Source organism: Gorilla gorilla, chromosome 6, assembly GCF_029281585.2.
Source record: "Gorilla gorilla gorilla isolate KB3781 chromosome 6, NHGRI_mGorGor1-v2.1_pri, whole genome shotgun sequence".
Lineage (NCBI taxonomy): Eukaryota > Metazoa > Chordata > Mammalia > Primates > Hominidae > Gorilla > Gorilla gorilla.
Window position 1 is genome coordinate 81266362 of NC_073230.2, and position 18914 is coordinate 81285275.

At 41.6% G+C, this 18914-nt stretch overlaps 1 protein-coding gene across 3 annotated transcripts in view; it reads right to left on the reverse strand.

The window, feature by feature from the left end:
* Window positions 1–18914, reverse strand: part of CALN1 (calneuron 1) — a 634846-nt gene that overhangs the window by 57581 nt on the left and 558351 nt on the right. Inside the window, exon 6 of one of the 3 annotated variants that reach the window (XM_063708594.1) lies at window positions 7744–7812. The exons of the other annotated variants lie outside the window; for them this stretch is intronic. Coding sequence (XP_063564664.1) covers window positions 7744–7812 — 69 coding nt within the window. The remainder of the gene's footprint in view (window positions 1–7743; window positions 7813–18914) is intronic. 3 annotated transcript variants of the gene reach the window in all.

Below are 18914 nucleotides of genomic sequence, written 5' to 3' on the forward strand. Positions count from 1 at the left end.
GGCGGATAAATCACTTAATGTCAGGAGTTCGAGTTCCGCCCGGCCAACATGGTGAAACCCTGTCTCTACTAAAATTACAAAAGTTAGCCAGGCATGGTAGCACGGGCCTGTAATCCCAGCTACTCAGGAGGCTGAGGCACGAGAATCACTTGAATCCAGAAGGCAGAGGTTGCAGTGAGCTGAGATCACGCCACTGCACTCCAGCCCGGGTGACAGAGCGAAACTCCATCTCAAAAAAAAAGACCAAAAAAAAAAAAAAAAAAAAGCCACAAAGTTAGCTCTCCAGATCTGTTGGGCTTATTGTTAACCAGGTAACATAATTTAATAGATGTCTAGCCTTAGACGTACCTTGATGGCTGATGTGTTTGAAATGCAAGAATAAAGAAAACATTGTGCAAATATCTTGGCATAAAACGTGAATTAACTATAAGGGAAGAAAACCCTTCTGGGACAATCCTTGGATACAACAGAGAGATTCCAGGACACAATGGAGAGATATCACTGAGTTTTTAGGGCAAAGGGCTTTTACTTAAGAATTTGACACCTGGGAAGGTTATGATCCATCTACAAGGCAACAGAATATAAATCAGTTATGCGAGAGCTCAAAAGCATAAAATCTATCACCCTTCCTAAAGAAATACTGAAAGTGCACATAGGCCCTGAGACATGAATCAAAACAAGGGGTTCAAGAATGGGGGTAAAACAGGGTCTCAAGGTTCTGTTTCTGAGAACTGAAACCATCCACATCTAAAATTTAATTTAAAATAAAGGCCTTAAACACAGCTATAGAACAAAATGGAAATGACGTGGTGATGGGTTGAAAGGAAAGACATAATATGAAAAACCAATAATTTTACCATAACGAATTGGATCTAAATCCCGTATTACATAAGCAAAGATCAAAACGCCAGAACAGGAGGGATGAAAAGGAGGGGGGTGGGAGAAGTACTAATTTTATTATTTAAATGGGGGCAGAGTTCTTATTTAATTACACTGATTAGTAGATTAACGTTAAGTGGTAGTTGTGGTAACAGGCATATTTATCATGTTACAGATTTTAATGGACATGGCTTTAGAGGCTGCATAAAATTGCCGTGTATTTTTCCAGATTTTGTTCTGTGGAAAAGAGTTCCAGGAAGTAAAGTGCTCTTCAAAAAAAGGAAAAACTCTGCCATGGTTAATATGAATGGAAATATAGCATATGATTTCCCCAACCGGAAATGAAAAAATGAAAAATGCCTGTTAGTATAAATCTTTTTAAGCAGGCTTGTAGTTAAGAGATCATTTTTTAAGTCTAGTGTTTGCCAGTAATTAAAGCAGGAAAATCTTTTCTCATGGACTATTGTCGTAAACATTTGGCATTGTCCTCTAACATCCATTCTGTCCCAGATGAGCATGTGACCCAATTTTGACCAAAGAGATACTCTTTGATGCCCGCTTTATAGAGACAGGGTCTCGGTCTATCCCCCAGGCTGGAGTGGAGTGGCACAATCATAGCTTGAGCCCAGTCTTGAACTCCTGGGCTCAAGTGATCCTTTTGTCTCAGCCTCCTGAGTAGCTGGGGCTACAGGCATGTACCACCACACCTGTGGTATGGTTTGGCTGTGTCCCCACCCAATTCTCATCTTGAATTGTAGTTCCCATAATCCCTATGTGTTGTGGGAGGAGCCCAGTGGGAGGTAATTGAATCATGGGGGAGGTTACCCCCATTCTGCAGTTCTGGTGATAGTGAGTGAGTTCTCAGGGCATCTGATGGTTTTATAAGGGGCTTTTCCCTCTTTTGCTTGCCACTTCTCTTTGCTGTAGCCATGTGAAGAAGGACATGTTTTCTTCTCCTTCTGCCATGATTGTAAGTTTCCTGAGGCCTCCCCAGCCATACTGAACTGTGAGTCAATTAAACCTCTTTCCCTTATAAATTACCCACTCTTGGGTATGTCTTTATTAGCAGCATGAGAACTGACTAATACAACTTGCCTGATTTTTAAAATTTTCTTTAGAGAGAGGGTCTCACCATGTTGCTCAGGCTGGTCTCAAACTCCTGGCATCAAGCAATCTTCCCACCTTGACCTTCTAAAGTGCTTGGATTACAGATATGAGCCACTGAACCTGGCCCATTTTATCATTCTTGAGAGAGAGAGAAAGAGAGACCCATAAAAGAGATACTCCCTCTTTAAACTCTAGGTATTGTCATGTCTAGATGTGATGTCTGGAACTGCTGTAACCATCTTGTAACCGTCATGAAAATGACACTTTTGGGCCAGGTGCTCATGCCTGTAATTCCAGCACTTTGGGAGTTGAGGCAGGCACATCACTTGATGTCAGGAGTTCGAGACCAGCCTGGCCAACATGATGAAACCCCATCTCTACTATAAATACAAAAAGTAGCTCGGCATGGTGGCACACACCTGTAATCCCAGCTAGTCAGGAGGCTGAGGCAGGAGATTCACCTGAACCCAGGAGGTGGCAGTTATAGTGAGCCGAGATTGCACCACTGCACTCCAGCCTGGGTGACAGAGTGAAGCTAAGAAAATGACACTTTTCTGGTTATCACTGCTGTATAACAGCTTAATCATTTTATGGATTCTGTGGGTCAGGAAAGAATCAAATGCTGGATTGGGTTATCTGCTGAAGCCTTGTTCACGGTGCCAGAGCCGGAAGGAGTCTGAGACCAGGAGCGCCAGCTCAGCCCCTCTCCATGGCCTCTCCAAATGGCTCAGCTTCTACCTAGCATGGAAGCCTCAGGCTGCCTGGACTTCTTATGGTGGCATCTCAAGGCACTAACTACAAACGATCCAGGAAACAAGACAGATACTGCATTCCCTTCCCTGACCTAGCATCACTCTTGCTGTATTCTCTGGGTTACAAAAAAGTCACATGCCCACCCAGATTCAAAGGGTGGGAAGGTGGACCCCTCTCTCTATGGAGGGCTGCCCAGGTCACATGCAGTGCCACGGCTGTCTTTGGAGAATGCAGTCTGCATGGAAGTCAGCACTAAGGCAGGGAGAGGGGCTCAAAGAATCTGGGTTACTGTTGGGCCACAGATTCAACCAACCCTGAAGTTTTCCCTGACTCTGTTTTTCTGTTTTCTGAGATATTTTCCTATCCTTTAAGCTATTTAGAATTGGTGTGTTTTGTTTTTGTTTTTGACTTGTTGCAAAAGTGTTCTATCAGAAGCAAACAGGCAAGGGGCAGTGGCTCACACCTGTAATCCCAACACTTTGGGAGGCTGAAGCAGGAGCATTGCTTGAGCCCAGGAGTTCAATGCTGCAATGAGCTATGGCTGCATCATAGCCTGTGTGACACCACAAGACCCGTCTCCACAAAAAATTTAAAAATTAGCCGAGCACTGTGGTGTGCACCCGTAGTCCCAGCTACTTGGGAAGCTGAGTCTGGAGGATCATTTGAGCCCAGGAGTTTACAGCTGCAATGAGCTATGATTGTACCATGGCACTCCAGCCTGGGTGACACAGTAAGTTGCTCTCTTTAAAAAAAAAAAAAAAAAAGAGAGAGAAAAAGAAAAAGAAACAAACCCCTTCTTAACATCCTGCAGGGCCAAGTGTGTGGAAGAAATTGTCCAGACAGTGCTTCTCTTTAGACATTAAATTCGGAGAGACCTGTGACTGTATGGCTGGGCTCTCTTAGGCACTGATTGAACCGCTCAGAGCAAAACCTCAGTTTCCTTATATATAAAATGGGGATAATGATACTAATGAATAGGACAGTTGTGAGGCTGAAATGAAGCAGCACTTACGCAATTTTTATTGTTGGCACGGAGGAAACAGTCAATAAATGGTAGCCTTCATTAGCACTGTTTGACCATGACTATTTCATGGTAATATATGATAGCATTTTGGAGAGAAAACCACATTTTGGATATATCCTTTCTATATTTTACTAAGATATGTGTGTGTGTGTGTTTTAAGAATGTATTGAAGTCATTTTCCCTTTTTCTTTGAAAAAAAATACCTTTTTAAAGGTGAAGAGTCAGGGAAGCATCTGTCACAGAATGATAGCCTAGAGCTCTTCATTATCTTAGTGGAGACATTTTGCAAACAACCAGAAATCCTTCCAAACTGAGTTAGGTAACAAACAGAGGCTATGTCGGAAGGACAAAAGGAAGTGCCATAGAATCCTAGGAGAGAAGATGAAGGATGCAACAACGGTTCTCCAAGTGTAACAAGGGTAGCTGTGTTCCACAGGATCATTGAAAGTAGAATGCACTACCCTCCCCAGACTCTCACCCCGGGAAGGCAGGCTGCTGCCTCTCTGCCCTCCCTCTCTCTGGGACTGTAAGACCCTCAGCTCTTTCTTCTTCTCTGTTCATGTGGCAGGAAGGAGCCTGCATGACTGTATGATGGTTCCGTCCGTTCATGCCTGCAAAGACTGGATGGAATCATCATGGGCCAATTCCAACAAGATCAACAAATCTCAAAGCAGTATGGAGATTTCCCAGAGAATTCAAAACAGAACTACCACTCAGCCCAGCAATCTGATTTTTACTGGATATCTACACAAAGGAAAATAAATCATTCTACCTAAGACACCCACACTTGTATGTTCATTGCAGCACTATTCACAACAGCAAAGACATGGAATCAACCTAGGTGCCCTAGATGGTGGACTGGATAAAGAAAATGTGGTAGATATACACTGTGGAATACTATGCAGCCGTAGAAAGAGTGCAGTCATGGCCTCTGCAGCCACATGGATGCAGCTGGGGGTCATTATTTTAAGTGAATTAACACAGAAACAGAAAACCAAACACTGCATGTTCTCAATTGAGTGGGAGCTGAACATTGGGTCCATATGGACATAAAAATGCCAGCAGTAAACACTAGGGACTACTAGATTAGGGACAGAGGGAGGGGGACAAGGGCTTAAAGACTACCTATTGAGCGTTATGTTCACCATTTGGGTGATGGGTTCAATAGATACCCAAACCCCAGCATTGTACAATATATCCATGTAACAAACCTGTACATGTACCTCCTGAATCTAAAAAAGAAAAAAAAATAAGACAAAAAACAAATCTCCCAGCCCTTCTTGGTCAAGTGTCCGTGCCAGTTTGTTACTGATTAGGAGAGAGAGACATATGGCTCATATCTCACATAGGGAGGCTGGAGATAGCTAGATACTAGGCAGCAACTCACGTGTCTGCCTCTGTCCTAAAAACAAAGTCTAGTCCCGAGCAAACTCTTTGACAAGCAGGATTCACCCAATGTGACAATGGAGAATTGCAGCTTGAGTGTGAGTCCTCAAATGACTGAAGCAAGCAATACTATCCTGCCCTGCGGGAGCATAAAAGTGGGGACCCTGCTTTGTCCTGAAAGCTTACTCCGATTCACTGGATGCTCCTCCCAAATTTCTCCCTGATGTTGATCGCTGCCGTTTTGTCTGGGTTCTTAGAGACAGAATCCATTCTCACCTAAGATCAAGGGATGAGTCTGAGCTGTTGGGATTTTGCCCCTGTGGCTTAGCTGATTTCTTCCTTGGATTCTGGCAGCAGGGTTGGTGGCACAAGAGCAAGACATCCACGTTTACAGTGAATTCTGAATTAAGAAAACCTCAGCGCAGCCTGGAATCCAGCCAGAGAAATACACCGGTACATTAGCTTCTCTGCTTCCATTTGCAATGTTCACCGATGCCTGCAAGCTGTGCTTGTTAGAGCACTTTGATAACATGCTAATACACTTAGTGAGGCAAAAATAAATAATAGGGCCTCTTCAAGCTTGCCTGGCTTTGAACCCCATAACTATTAGTACTTCCATAAGTAATTATTCCCAAAAGCTTACAGGTCCGTTCCTGTACCCTCAGCACTGCCTATCTTCGGGGTTATACCTCCTGTAACTATATTTAGACTGTAACATAACTACATTAGACTGTCATATTGCATTTTATCCTAACAATACTCTAAATACTTTACATGACTGTAAATCTGATTTACAAGGATTCTTGGAAAATCAGTGAAGGAAAATCCTAGACCTCCAGCATTCCAGGGTAGTGAGAGGTTGTTATTTCATTTTTTTCTCTGCTAGGCATTAACTAATAAAGGAAGAGATGTGAGGATGGGTATTGGACGGCCTCCAAATAAGAAATGTAGGTGAAACACATAATTGATAGAAGCTGGATCCACCATAATTTCTACATCTTCTTATTCTCCCTAAGAAGACACTTCTCTTTTCCCCTCTTTAAATTTCTTTCCTATGCTTCTTGAAGACCTCTTAGAAGCTGGGTTGGCCCATAAACGCAATGGAGCACCATCTTGAATTCACAAATAAAGAACGAACCAGCCAACTACATCAATGCACTCATTGCAACTAAGAGTAAAAAATTTTAGGCCAGGCATGGGAGCTCATGCCTGTAATCCTAGCGCCTTGGGAGGCTGAGGGGGATGAATTGCTTGAGCTCAGGACTTCAAGACTAGCCTAGGCAACATAGTGAGACCCTATCTCTAACAAAAACTATTTAGAAAAATAGCCAGGCATGGTAGTGTGCACCTGGAGTCGCAGCTACTTGAAAGGCTGAAGCAGGAGGATTGCTTGAGCCCAGGAAATCGAGGCTGCTGTGAGCTATGATTGTACTACTGCACCCCAGACTGGGTGACAGAGCAAGACACTGTCTCTAAAAAACAAACAAACAAACAAACAAACAAACAAAACCAGAGAGCTAAGCTAAGCTCCTTATGGCAAAGATAACCCTCAGTTTCCTCATTTGTAAAATGGGACTAGAATGGATCTAATTAATACATTATACTTACACCATACTTATGCTCATGGGCACGCATGAGGTATGCTAAATGCCAGCAGCCACCAGCCCTCTATAAATGTTAATTTCCTCCCGTGTCCTCTTTCTTCTCTGACAGTGACTGAAATCTGCACACAGATGGCGTTAGAGATTCTACATAGTGTGCTTGATTTTCTGGATTGGTATTTAAGGGAGAGGAAGTGGGGTAACAGCATCAGAGAAGCAGCTAAATGCACGTTACTCAGGAATTGATCTTGGTGACTTTTTGGTTGATTTCCTGCACTGGGCATTCTGGCGTTTATAGAGATGGACCCTGGAGTTGGGAGAGTCATGTCACTTTTGCACAAGGAGCACACTGCGATATGATTTTCCTTTCTCCATAGAGCAGGCTACAAAGACAGGAGAGCTGATTGTCATAGGGTGGCAAAGCTATCTTTCTGAAGCCTCATTCTTGGGAATTCCTCTTATGATGGTGATCTATGTCATTCCATCAGATGCCCCTGCCATCACCCCAGACAATATTTGCTCCTCCCAGAAATAGCTTGGAGCAAGGCCCAATTTTTTCTGATTTAATCTTACCTGCCTCCTTTATAATGACTCAAAAATGTGTTGCTACAGGACAAAACCAAAGTTCTAAGTTTATGCGACACTCACCCTGGAAAAACAACAGCTTTATGCATAGCCAGTTTCTTGAGCATAAATTTGGTACCAAGCATTACAATATCCTTAAGCAGATAAATAACAAATGGGGAAATAATTTAGTCATTTCAATTGGAACAAATTCCCAAAATATCTTCTTGTTATCACTTTGATGAATCAGACTCCAGAGTTCTTAGGGAACATATCACAATAACTAATTAAAGCTTTTAAGATGATGGAAAGGAATTAATATTAAATGGGTTGGACCAAAAGAGGGAACTGTAACACTTAGTGGAAAGGGCAGAAGAGAAAAGGAAGAAATCCTGGCTAAACTGAGAAATGATTGTGAAATGGACTTACCCCTGAGACAAATGTCGAAAGCAGGGAAGAAATCACATCTTCTACCGAATTCTGCCTTAACCTAAGGATCTGTAATTTATTGGAAACATCACATGTTTTAAATTGGAAACAACATACTCCTCCATCTGAGTTCTTTAATGTCTTTTTTCAATTTTTTACATTTTTTGAGACAGAATCTTGCTCCATTGCCCAGGCTGGAGTACCGTGGCATGATCTTGGCTCACTGCAACCTCTGCCACCCGGGTTCAAGCAGTACCTCAGCCTCCCAACTAGCTGGGATTACAGGCATGTGCCACCACACCAGGCTAATTTTTCTATTTTTAGTACAGACAGGGTTTCACCATATTGGCCAGGCTGGTCTCGAACTCCTGACCTCAAGCGATCCTCCTGCCTCGGCCTCCCAAAGTGCTGGAATTACAGGTGTGAGCCACTGCACCTGGCAGAATGTGTCTTACTTGTTCAGTTTCACCTGGTTCCTGTATCTTGATAAAACAAGCTAAGCCTGAAAAACAATGTCAGGTAAGAATTTCATATGGAACATCTATACTGACGAATTCCATTCATCTTTCCAATTTGGCAAACACTCTGCCAGAAAGCAAGAACTGAGGAGGAGGCCTAGGCAGGGTTTCCTTCATGCCTGTGTTTAGTTTAGGTGTGGTCTGTGTGTTTCAATAACTCACCCACCTCCACTTCTAGAGGCTGGCTCTAAGTCCAACAGCTCCTGGCAGCTTGGCTTTGTTCACAGCCCAAGCCCTGGTCTCTCCTCTTCTACTTTGCCCTCTGCTGTTTGGCCTTATTGCAAGGGTCCTGACTTCCTGCTTTATGATTTTCTGCCTTTAGCCCTTTCCCCATAGCCCTGAACCCTAATGCAGAGGTTCATCAGCATGGCTGGGGAACTTGTTAGAAATAGATACACTCAGGCCCCGTCCAGAGACTGTGGGGTGTCAGCCAGCACCCAGAATTCAGCTGATTCTGGTCATCACTTCTAGGGCTGACCTGGGATTTCCTGCTGGGTTAAGATTAACACTCTCATCCGGGCACAGTGGCTCATGCCTGTATCCCAGCACTTTGGGAGGCTGAGGCAGGTGGATCACTTGAGGTCAGGAGTTTGAGACCAGCTTGGCCAACATGGTGAAACCCTGTCTTTACTAAAAATACAAAAATTAGCTGGACATGGGGTGCACACCTGTAATCCCAGCTAGTAGGGAGGCTGAAGCAGGAGAATCACTTGAACCTGGGAGGCGGAGGTTGCAGTGAGCCGAGATTCCACTACTGCACTCTAGCCTGGGGGACAGAGCGAAACTCAGTCTCCAAAAAAATAAAAGATTAACACTCTCCTCCTGGATTTCATCTTCTTCTGCCCACTTTGCATAACAAAACAACAGCAAAGGAGGGTTGAACATTCAGCACCTGACTGAGTGCAGCATTTAGGATACACCAACAAAGAATCGCCGTGTGAAGCGAAACACACTTCTCATTGAATATATATTGATGCCAAAGTTTGGGAAAGCTGAAACCCCTTAAGTGATGTAATTGTTGCCATTCTGATTCTCTTATTTCACAGAGATCAGCAGAGACTTGGGAGATGCCAGGCAGAGGTTATGCCCAGGCTAAGGCGCTGTCCATGGTCATGAAATAATGACACAGATTCTTCAGGAGGAAGAAAGGAGCCCGCAGTTTTCTGCTGAGCAGGAAAGGCACCAAACACTGCTCCTTGGGAAGCTGTACTAGTCGGGTTCCCCAGAGAAACAGAACTAATAGGATAAAAATATGTGTGTGTATGTGTGTGCGTGCGTGTGTGTGTATAGATAGATATAGATATGCATATATATCAAGCTTTTTGTTTTCCCCCATTTACAGTGCTATTCTTTACTTCTACAGGGTACCCCTCCTTCTATTGTGCAGAAATTTTCTGTGCAATATTCTGTGGGGTTTTATTTATCTACCTGTCTACTTGGAGGCTATATATATATATAGCCTACTAGCGATAGTAGTAAACAAAATCCATACATATATATATATACACATATATAAATATATATGTGTATATACATATATATGAGCAATATATACATAAATATTTGTATATACATATATGTGTGTATATATTATATATGTATATATGCATGTATATATATAATATATACACATTATATATATATTATATATACATATATAATATACATATACGTATATATACATATACGTATATATACATACATATATACATATATACATATACGTATATGTATATATGTATATATACGTATATATACATATATACATATACGTATATATACATATATACATATACGTATATATACATATATACATATATACATATACATATATACATATACATACATATATACATATACATATACATATATACATATATGTATATATACATATATATTATATATACACACATATATACACATATACACACACATATATATATATATTGCTTATGTCATGGAGGCTAATAAGCCCCAAGATCTGCAGGGTGAGGTGGCAAGCTAGAGACCCAAGAGAACTGATGGTGTAGTTCCAGCCCAAAGGGTGGCAGGCTCAAGACCAGGAAGAGCCCATGTTTCAGTCTCTTCTCTTGGTGAATTCCCTTTAAAGGGAGAGGAAACCTGAAGGCAGGTGATATGGTTTAACTGTGTCCCCCACTCAAATCTCATCTTGAATTGTAGCTCCCATAATTCCCATGTGTTGTGGGAGGGACCTGGTGGGAGATAATTGAATCATGGGGGTGGTTTCCCCACAATTCTTGTGGTAGTGAATAAGTCTCATGAGACCTGATGGTTATATAAAGGGTTTCCTGGCTGGGTGCAGTGGCTCACACTTGTAATCCTAGCAGTTGTTTGGGAGGCCAAGGTGGGTGGATCACCTGAGGTCAGGAGTTCAAGACCAGCCTGGCCAACATGGTGAAACCCCATCTCTACTAAAACAAAAACAAAAACAAAAAAAAATTATCCAGATGTGGTGGTGCATGCCTGTAATCCCAGCTACTCAGGAGGCTGAGGCAGAAGAATCTCTTGAAGCCAGGGGGCAGAGGTTGCAGTGAGCCAAGATTGCACCACTGCACGCCAGCCTGGGCAACAGAGTGAGACTCTGTCAAAAAAAAAAAAAAAAAAAAAAAGAAGAAGAAGAAGAAGAAGAAAGTTTTCCCTTTTTGCTTGGCTCTCTCATTCTGTCTTGCCACCACCATGTAAGAAGTGCCTTTTTTCTTCTGCCACGATTGTGAGGCCTCCCCAGCCATGTGGAACTGTGAGTCCATTAAATCTCCTTTTCTTTATAAATTACCCAGTCTCATCCAAAAACACCTGAACAGAAATACCCGCAATAGTGTTAGACCAAATATCTGGGCACCCTGTGGTCTAGTCAAGGTAACACATAAAATTCACCATTGCAGAAGTGAAACTGGTTATAAGAAAGCACCGTGGGAGAATGGTACTTTGGGAATGCCAATTTTAAAGAATTGTAAAGAACTGTTCAGACTGTGTCAGATTAGCCAGATGTGAGCAACAATCCCACAGTCAGAAGATGGGATGATAAAGTATCCCCCTCAGAACTGCATCACATCTGTGCTTGCTAATCAAATTTGATGCTCACACCCGTATTTATACTGAATGGCCCCTTCTGTTCAAGAACCAAGTATGGAATTCTACTGACATCCAGAAGACCAAAGAGGAAGACCAAGAAGCACCAGCCATTCTGTGTCCTGGTATTTGTAAACTAGGGTAGACCTTTCTTCTTTGAAGGATAAACAGGAAAATAAAACCCCGTAGAATATTGCAAAGAAAATGTCTGCACTGTAAAAGGAGGGATACTTTGTAAACGTACAGAATAACACTAAAGGGGTTATTACAGAAAAAAAGCTTAAAAGCCATCTGTTTTGTGTTCTCAATGAAACACACACACACATACACACACATAATATAACCTATGAAACAAGAGCTTGATAATTGAAGACTGGGATAGAATTATTTTAAGTTGAGAAAAAAGGGAATTCAAGAAAAGAAAAAATTTAATAATATTAAAACATAATAGAAAAAAATGACATTGGTAGTTGTAAAGTCCAATGTCGATGATGCTGAAACTCTAACTCAGGTTACAGAAAACAAACTTGGAAAGCTCATCAGTCAACTATTCAGTTTACCCTTGGGTTGTTCACCTTTACTTTTTAAATTTTTACTCCTTTTATATATTTTGCATGCTAATCTTTTGTTTATTGTGAATGCCGCAAACATTTTCTCCTGGTCTGTAGTTTCTTTTTTAATTTTTTATGGTGGCTTTCCCCATGTGGGGGTTTTTAAATTTGCATTTAGTCAAAGCTGTTTGTTTTTTCCTTCTGGCCACGGGTGTCTTAAGGTGTTTAACTCAATGCGATAAATATAGTCCACTCTATTTACATCTAACCATTTTAGAATTCTTATGTGTGTTTAATCTATGTGTGGCTTATTTTTATAAGTGCTGCTGGGTGAGCATGTAGCTTTTTTACATCTCCAATAGAGAGGCAGTTGCCCCAATTGTATTGAATATCCCATCCTTAGTCCAAGTGATTTAGCACAAGTTTCACGCTAAATTCCCATGTAGACCTGGGCATATATATGGACTCCCAGTCCATTCCATTGATCTAGACTCTATTCTATTTATGGCTAGCACTGCATAGGTATATGTGTGTCTTGATATTTGGTAACTCTTTGTTCTTTTTCAATCTTGGATCTTCCTATTTTTTTTTTTTTGCCACATGTATTTTAGGATCAATTTAGCAATTCCATGAGAATCTTGTTAGGATTTGTTTATTAGTAATCAGGGAAATGCAACTTAAAACTATAGGATGCTATTTTAAATCTATCTAGTTGGCAAAATATTCACATTTGATGGTATTGAGGGTTGGAGAGAATTTAGTAAGAAAAGGTCTTCTACATTATTATAGTAACTTTTTCTTTTAAAAGACAGGATGTTATTCAGTTGCCCAGGCTGGAGTACAGTGGTGCAGTCACAGCTTACTGCATCCTCGAACTCCTAGGCTCAATGGATCCTCCCACTTCAGCCTCCTAAGTGGCTGGGGCTATAGGCGCATGCCACCACACCTTTGTCATTGTTCTGTAGGGATAGGGTCTATGATGCCCAGGTTAGTCTCAGACTCCTAGCCTCAAGCAATCCTCCTGCCCAGGCCTTCCAAAGCACTGGGATTAGAGAATTGAGCCATCGCACTCAGCCCGTACTAGCAACTTTTAAAGGTGATATGACAATGTCTATCAAAGCTGAAAATGTGCATGGCCTACAACTTGGCAATTCTGCTTCCTAGAATCTCTCCTAGAAAAATCCTCACACCTGTGTGCATGGAGGCAAGAACACATATGTTGCCCGAAGGATTCTTGTGAAAGGAAAAAGTACTGGAATCAAATGTCCATCATTAGAAAAACTAAGGAAAATATCCTTACATGGAATCTATGCCATATATCAAGAGATCTGAGTGCGTAATATACTGACATACTGTTTTTGTTGTTGTTTTTTCTTGGAGATGGAATCTTGGTCTGTCACCCAGGCTGCAGTGCAGTGGCACATTCTCGGCTCACTGCAACCTCCGCCTCCCGGGTTCAAGCGATTCTCCTGCCTCATCCTCAAGAGTAGCTGGGATTACAGGCACATACCACCACACCCAGCTAATTTTTGTATTTTTTTTGTAGAGATGGGGTTTTGCCATGTAGTCCATGCTTGTCTCGAACTTCTGACCTCAGATGATTCACCTGCCTTGGCTTCCCAAAGTGCTGGGATTACAGGCATGGGCCACTGTGCCAGCCTGACATTCTCTCGAGTGAAATGAAAAGCAAGAATACTAAATGACTATGATATTATTTGTGGAAAAAGAAAAAATCACTCAACAAAATAGTACACTTTTTGTAGCGGGGAGGTTATAGATTCTGGAGGGATCTATACTAAAGTAATAACAGTGGCTAGTTAGCTCTGCAGAGTTCAATATTTGGCAGGCAGGTAGTGGTAATGAGGTGAAAGCACACAGAACAATACAATTAGCTCTTAAAAGCATAGATTAGTGAATAAAATAAAGAACAGAATAAAATATATGTTATGAATTTTGTTTACTACTATCCCTAGGCAGAAAGTAGTGGTTGACACATAGTGAGTACTCAATACACATTTGATAAATGAATGAAAAAACAGAATACCATTTATGTACATTAAATATGCATGCAATATTGGCCTGGTGCAGTGGCTCATGCCTCTAATCCCAGAGCATTGGGAGACTAAGGTGGGAGGATTGCTTGAAGCCAGGAGGTCAAGACCAGCCTTGGCAACATAGCCAGACCTCTTTTCTAAAAAAATTAAAAAATGGATTAGCTAGGCACGGTGGTGCACACCTGCAGTCCTAGCTACTTGGGAGGCTAAGATGTGAGGGTTGCATGAACCCAAGTTACGGTGACCTGTGACTGCATCACTGCACTCCAGCCTGGGCGACAGAGAGAGACCTTGTCTCACACACACACACACACACACACACACACGCACACACACACATCACACATATACAGCTGGGTGCAGTAGGAGGCCGAGATGACCACTTGAGGTCAGGAGTTCCAGATCAACCTGGTCAACATGCCAAAACCCCATCTCTACTAAAAAAAAATACAAAAATTAGCCAGGCATGGTGGTGGGTGCTTGTGATCCCAGCTATTCGGGAGGCTGAGGCACCAGAATTGCTTGAATCTAGGAGGCGGAGGTTGCAGTGAGCTTTGATCATGTCACTGCACTCCAGCCTAGGTAACAGGTGAGGCCGTGTCTCAAAAAAGAAAAAAAAAGTATATATATACATATATATATGAATATATACACACACATATATATATATTCACTAAAAGCAAAAATGCGAATTTTGCACCAACAGCCACACATTAAAATCCTTTGGATAACTGCCCATAGGAATAGAGGTGGAATAGGAGGGAAACAGAGAGAAAAGGAAATAAACAAATGAACAAACAAACAAGTAAGAGAGAGGCTTTGCATGGATCTAAGATGGTGTCCTACCCTAAATGGAGAAATATAATAGATGCAACTCTCTGCCCCTGATGCAGAAAAGTGCACAAACAAACAAATGTGTCTGTGAACTGACAAGAAAGGAAGAAAACTCCAGAGGGCAGACATTAAGAACAAGCAGTTAATTAAGGGAGAGCTCAGAGCTGGCTTTTTTCCTGAGAGGATCTGCCCAAGCCTGGTGCCTAGAAGCTGTGGTTTAATGACCCTGCAGAACCCGAGGGACAGGAGGCAGAGTCTATGGACCACATAAGAGGAGGATCTAAAGGAGGTTCTGCAAGAAGGCAGAATCCTCAGAGCCAGGTGGAATGGTTTCGATATTCATCCATGTCATTAGAACATGATTAGTTCATTCCATTTTGTCATCGAACAGCATTTCATTGCACACGTTCACCACAATTTTGTTTATCTGTTCTCTGGTTGATTGACATTTGGTTGTGTCTAGTTTGTGGCTATTACGATCAAGACTCCACGAACAATCTTGTACACATCATTTTACGGACATATGTTTTCACTTCTCTTGGGAAAATACCTAGGAGAAGAATGTTTGGGTTAAAGAACAAGTATGTATTTAGCTTTATAAGAAACTGCCGACTGGGCACAGTGACTCACACCTATAATCCTAGCACTTCCAGGAGCTAAGTGGGGAAGACAGATTGAGCTCAAGAGTTTGAGACCAGCCTGGGCATTATAGTGAGACCCTGTCTCTAAAAAAAAAAAAAAAAAAAAATCTTAGCTGAAGTGGGAGGATCCCTTGAGCTCAGGAGTTTGAGGCTGCGGTGAACCATGATCGCACCACTGCACTTCAGCCTGGGTGACAGAACAAGAGACTCTGCCTCAAAAGAAAAAAAAAGAATACAGAAACTGCCAAACAGTTTTCCAAAGTGATCGTAACATTTTACACTCCTCTCAGTAATGTCTGAGAATCTCATTTACTCCACATCCTTGCCAACATTCGGTATTTTCAGTCTTTTCAGCTTAACTTTTTTTCTGGGCAAGAAGTGGGTAACTCACGGCTGTTTTAATTTGCAATTTATCTAGACAAATGATGTTGTACATCTTTATATTGATTGTGCTTATTAGCCATTTGTATATTTTCTCTTGTGAAATAACTAGATGTTGAGCACAACCTTTACAGGATTGTTTGTCTTTTATAGTATTGAGTTGTGAGACTTCTAAAATATATTTAATATATTCTGCTTACGACTCTTTTCTCAGATAGATATGTTGAAAATATTTTTTTCCTAACCTGTGCCTTGCCTTTCCCTATTCGTAGTGGTTCCTGTTAGAGAGCTGAAGTTTAAACACTTATTATTATTTGCTTTTTTTTTTGAGACGGCATCTCACTCTGTCACCCAGGCTGGAGTGCAGTGGTGCAGTCATAGCTCACAGCAGCTTCTAATTTCTGGGCTCAAGAAATCCTCCTGGCTGAGCCTCCCAAAGTGCTGGGATTACAGGCATGAGCCACTGCACTCAGTCTAAAAAGTTATTTTTAAAATTGGATTTAAAAATAAATTTGAAAATATTTTATAAAACTTTATTTATATAATTGGCAATTAAAAATTGTATATATTATTATTTATGGCATCTAATTTGATGTTTTGATATATGTATACATTATGCAATGGCTAAATCAATCTATTTAACATATACATTATCTCATATGCTTATCAGTTTTTGTGATGAGAACATTTAAAATCTCTCTGCAATTTTAAAGTATATAATATATCTTTATTGAGAGTCTTCACAATGCATGATAGATCTTTTGAAATTATTTTTCCTGTTTAACTGAAATCTTCTGTCATTCTGAAATTTTAATTTTTTTTTTTTATTTGAGACAGGGTCTTGCTCTGTCAGCCAGGCTGGAGTGCAGTGGCATGATCTCAGCTCACTGCAACCTCTGCCTCCCAGGCTCAAGCAATTCTCCTGCCTCAGCCTCTCGAGTAGCTGGGATTACAGGTGTGTGCCACCACACCCGGCTAATTTTTGTATTTTTAGTAGAGACGGGGTTTCACCATGTTGGCCAGGCTGGTCTCGAACTCCCGATCTCAGGTAATCCACCCGCCTCGGCCTTCCAAAGTGCTGGGATTACAGGAGTGAGCAACTGAGCCCAGCCTGAAGTTTTAAATTTTGATTAAGTCCATGAGTCCATTTTTTAATGGTTCGTGATTTTCATGTTCTGTCCAGGAAACCTTTGTCTACCTCCAGTTGTGAAGATACTCTGTTTTCTTCCACAATCCACATATTTCTATGCTAATCAGCCTAAATTAATTTGTGTGTGTGTGTGTAGGGTTTGAGGTACAGGCCAAACAGATAGTAGAATTTTAACTTAAATATGGATCCTTGATATTTGCTTTAAAAAGTCTTTACACAACATGGGCTAGAAGAAAACACCCCAAACCATTGACAGTGTGTGTTTCTGAAAATGAATGGAGAGAAAGAAACAGGCCGGGCATGGTCGCTCATGCCTGTAATCCCAGCACTTTGGGAGGCCAAGGCAGGTGGATCACCTGAGGTCGGGAGTTCCAGATCAGTCTGGCCAATGTGGTAAAACCCTGTCTTTACTAAAAATACAAAAATTAGCCGAGCATGGTGGCAGGCGCCTGTAATCCCAGTTACTCGGGAGGCTGAGGCAGGAGAATCTCTTGAACCTGGGAGGCAGAGGTTGCAGTGAGCTAAGACCATGCCACTGCACTCCAGCCTTGGTGACAGAGCAAGACTCCCTCTAAAAAAATAACAATAAAAAACAGACAGACAGACAAGACAGACAGAGAAAGAAAGAAAGAAAGAAAAAGAAAGAAAGAAGGAAAGAAAAAAAGAAACAGAAATGGCATATAAAAGAGATATCAATGAAATCAGGAATGTGCTATTTATTTTAAGAGGAAAGAAAAGGTCAGAAGCAATTATAGCAAGCTGGTGATGTTTGTTCATTCTGCATTGTGGTTACATGCATGTTTGTTGTAAGGACCCGGTTCTTTTTCCTATTGCAAATAATTTTCCTAAGTAAAACCAAGAAAAAGTGTACACTACAAAGTAGCAATAAAAAGTTACTTTGAAGATTGGCAGTTTCATGCTAGACAGTGCAATTAGATGCAGTTGAAGTTGCCAAACTCTCTCGAAAGATCACAGAAATTTTCAGATTTGGAGAAGCCACATAGCTGATTCATTCACTGTGAATGTCTGTCACTCAGTGGGTGATAACTGTCAGAAGCTTCGGGCTCATTTCCCAAGAAAAACTATATAATGTGAAGCCAAGCTTAATTCAATTAAACAAAGAAAATAAATCACGGCTTCCCTTAAACATTAAGAAGCAGAAAATCTCACAGTTCTTTGATACATCTCAAAACCATGCTGCAATTCAAAACGATGCTAACCCTGTCTGGACAAGGGCTATGAACTGTGAAAAGCCCTGTGCTGTTCTGAGGTTCTGTGTAAAGAACTGCCGATGGCTGAAAGTGATTTAGAACATGCTTCATACTAACTGTGAACACAGCTTAAACTCAAACTTCGAGTTAATAAAGAAGAAAGGGATATGGAATTGTATGCATCAATGCATGCTAAGGTGAATTGAAAAATAAATATGCATTCTAGCGTCGTTCTCCAAGTGTGGTCTATGGGCTGGCAGCATTACCCGAGTGCTGATTACAGATGCAAACTTGCATGTCTCAAGTCTGACTTACTAAATCAAGGGGAGTAGCTCAAGAGTCCATGTTTCGTGAAGCTTTCCAGGGGATGCTCTGGCTGACGCTGGACAATGACCGCTTTAGTGGAAATGTGACATTCAGTTTTAGGCACACAGCACCCAAATTTCCTTTCTACATTGGGCGGTGCTTCATCTTAGGAGCCTTGGTAAGTATCCCCCACCTCAACTTAGAAGCCCCAAAGGCCATAAATGTCACCATCCCCCATGCAACTGAGATTTGGGCATGTGACCCAGGCTTGGCAATTCAAATGCAGCACCCCAGCCTTTCAATCTGGAGCTAGGCCTGCGAAGAAGCTGTTTTGGAGGTTCCGTCTGACCCTAGGCAGCACCCAAAGTGTTGTGGTCCCTAGTGAGCACTCTCAGTCCCCTAGTGGCAGTGAGGGTCTTGCTGTAGCTGTTGGTG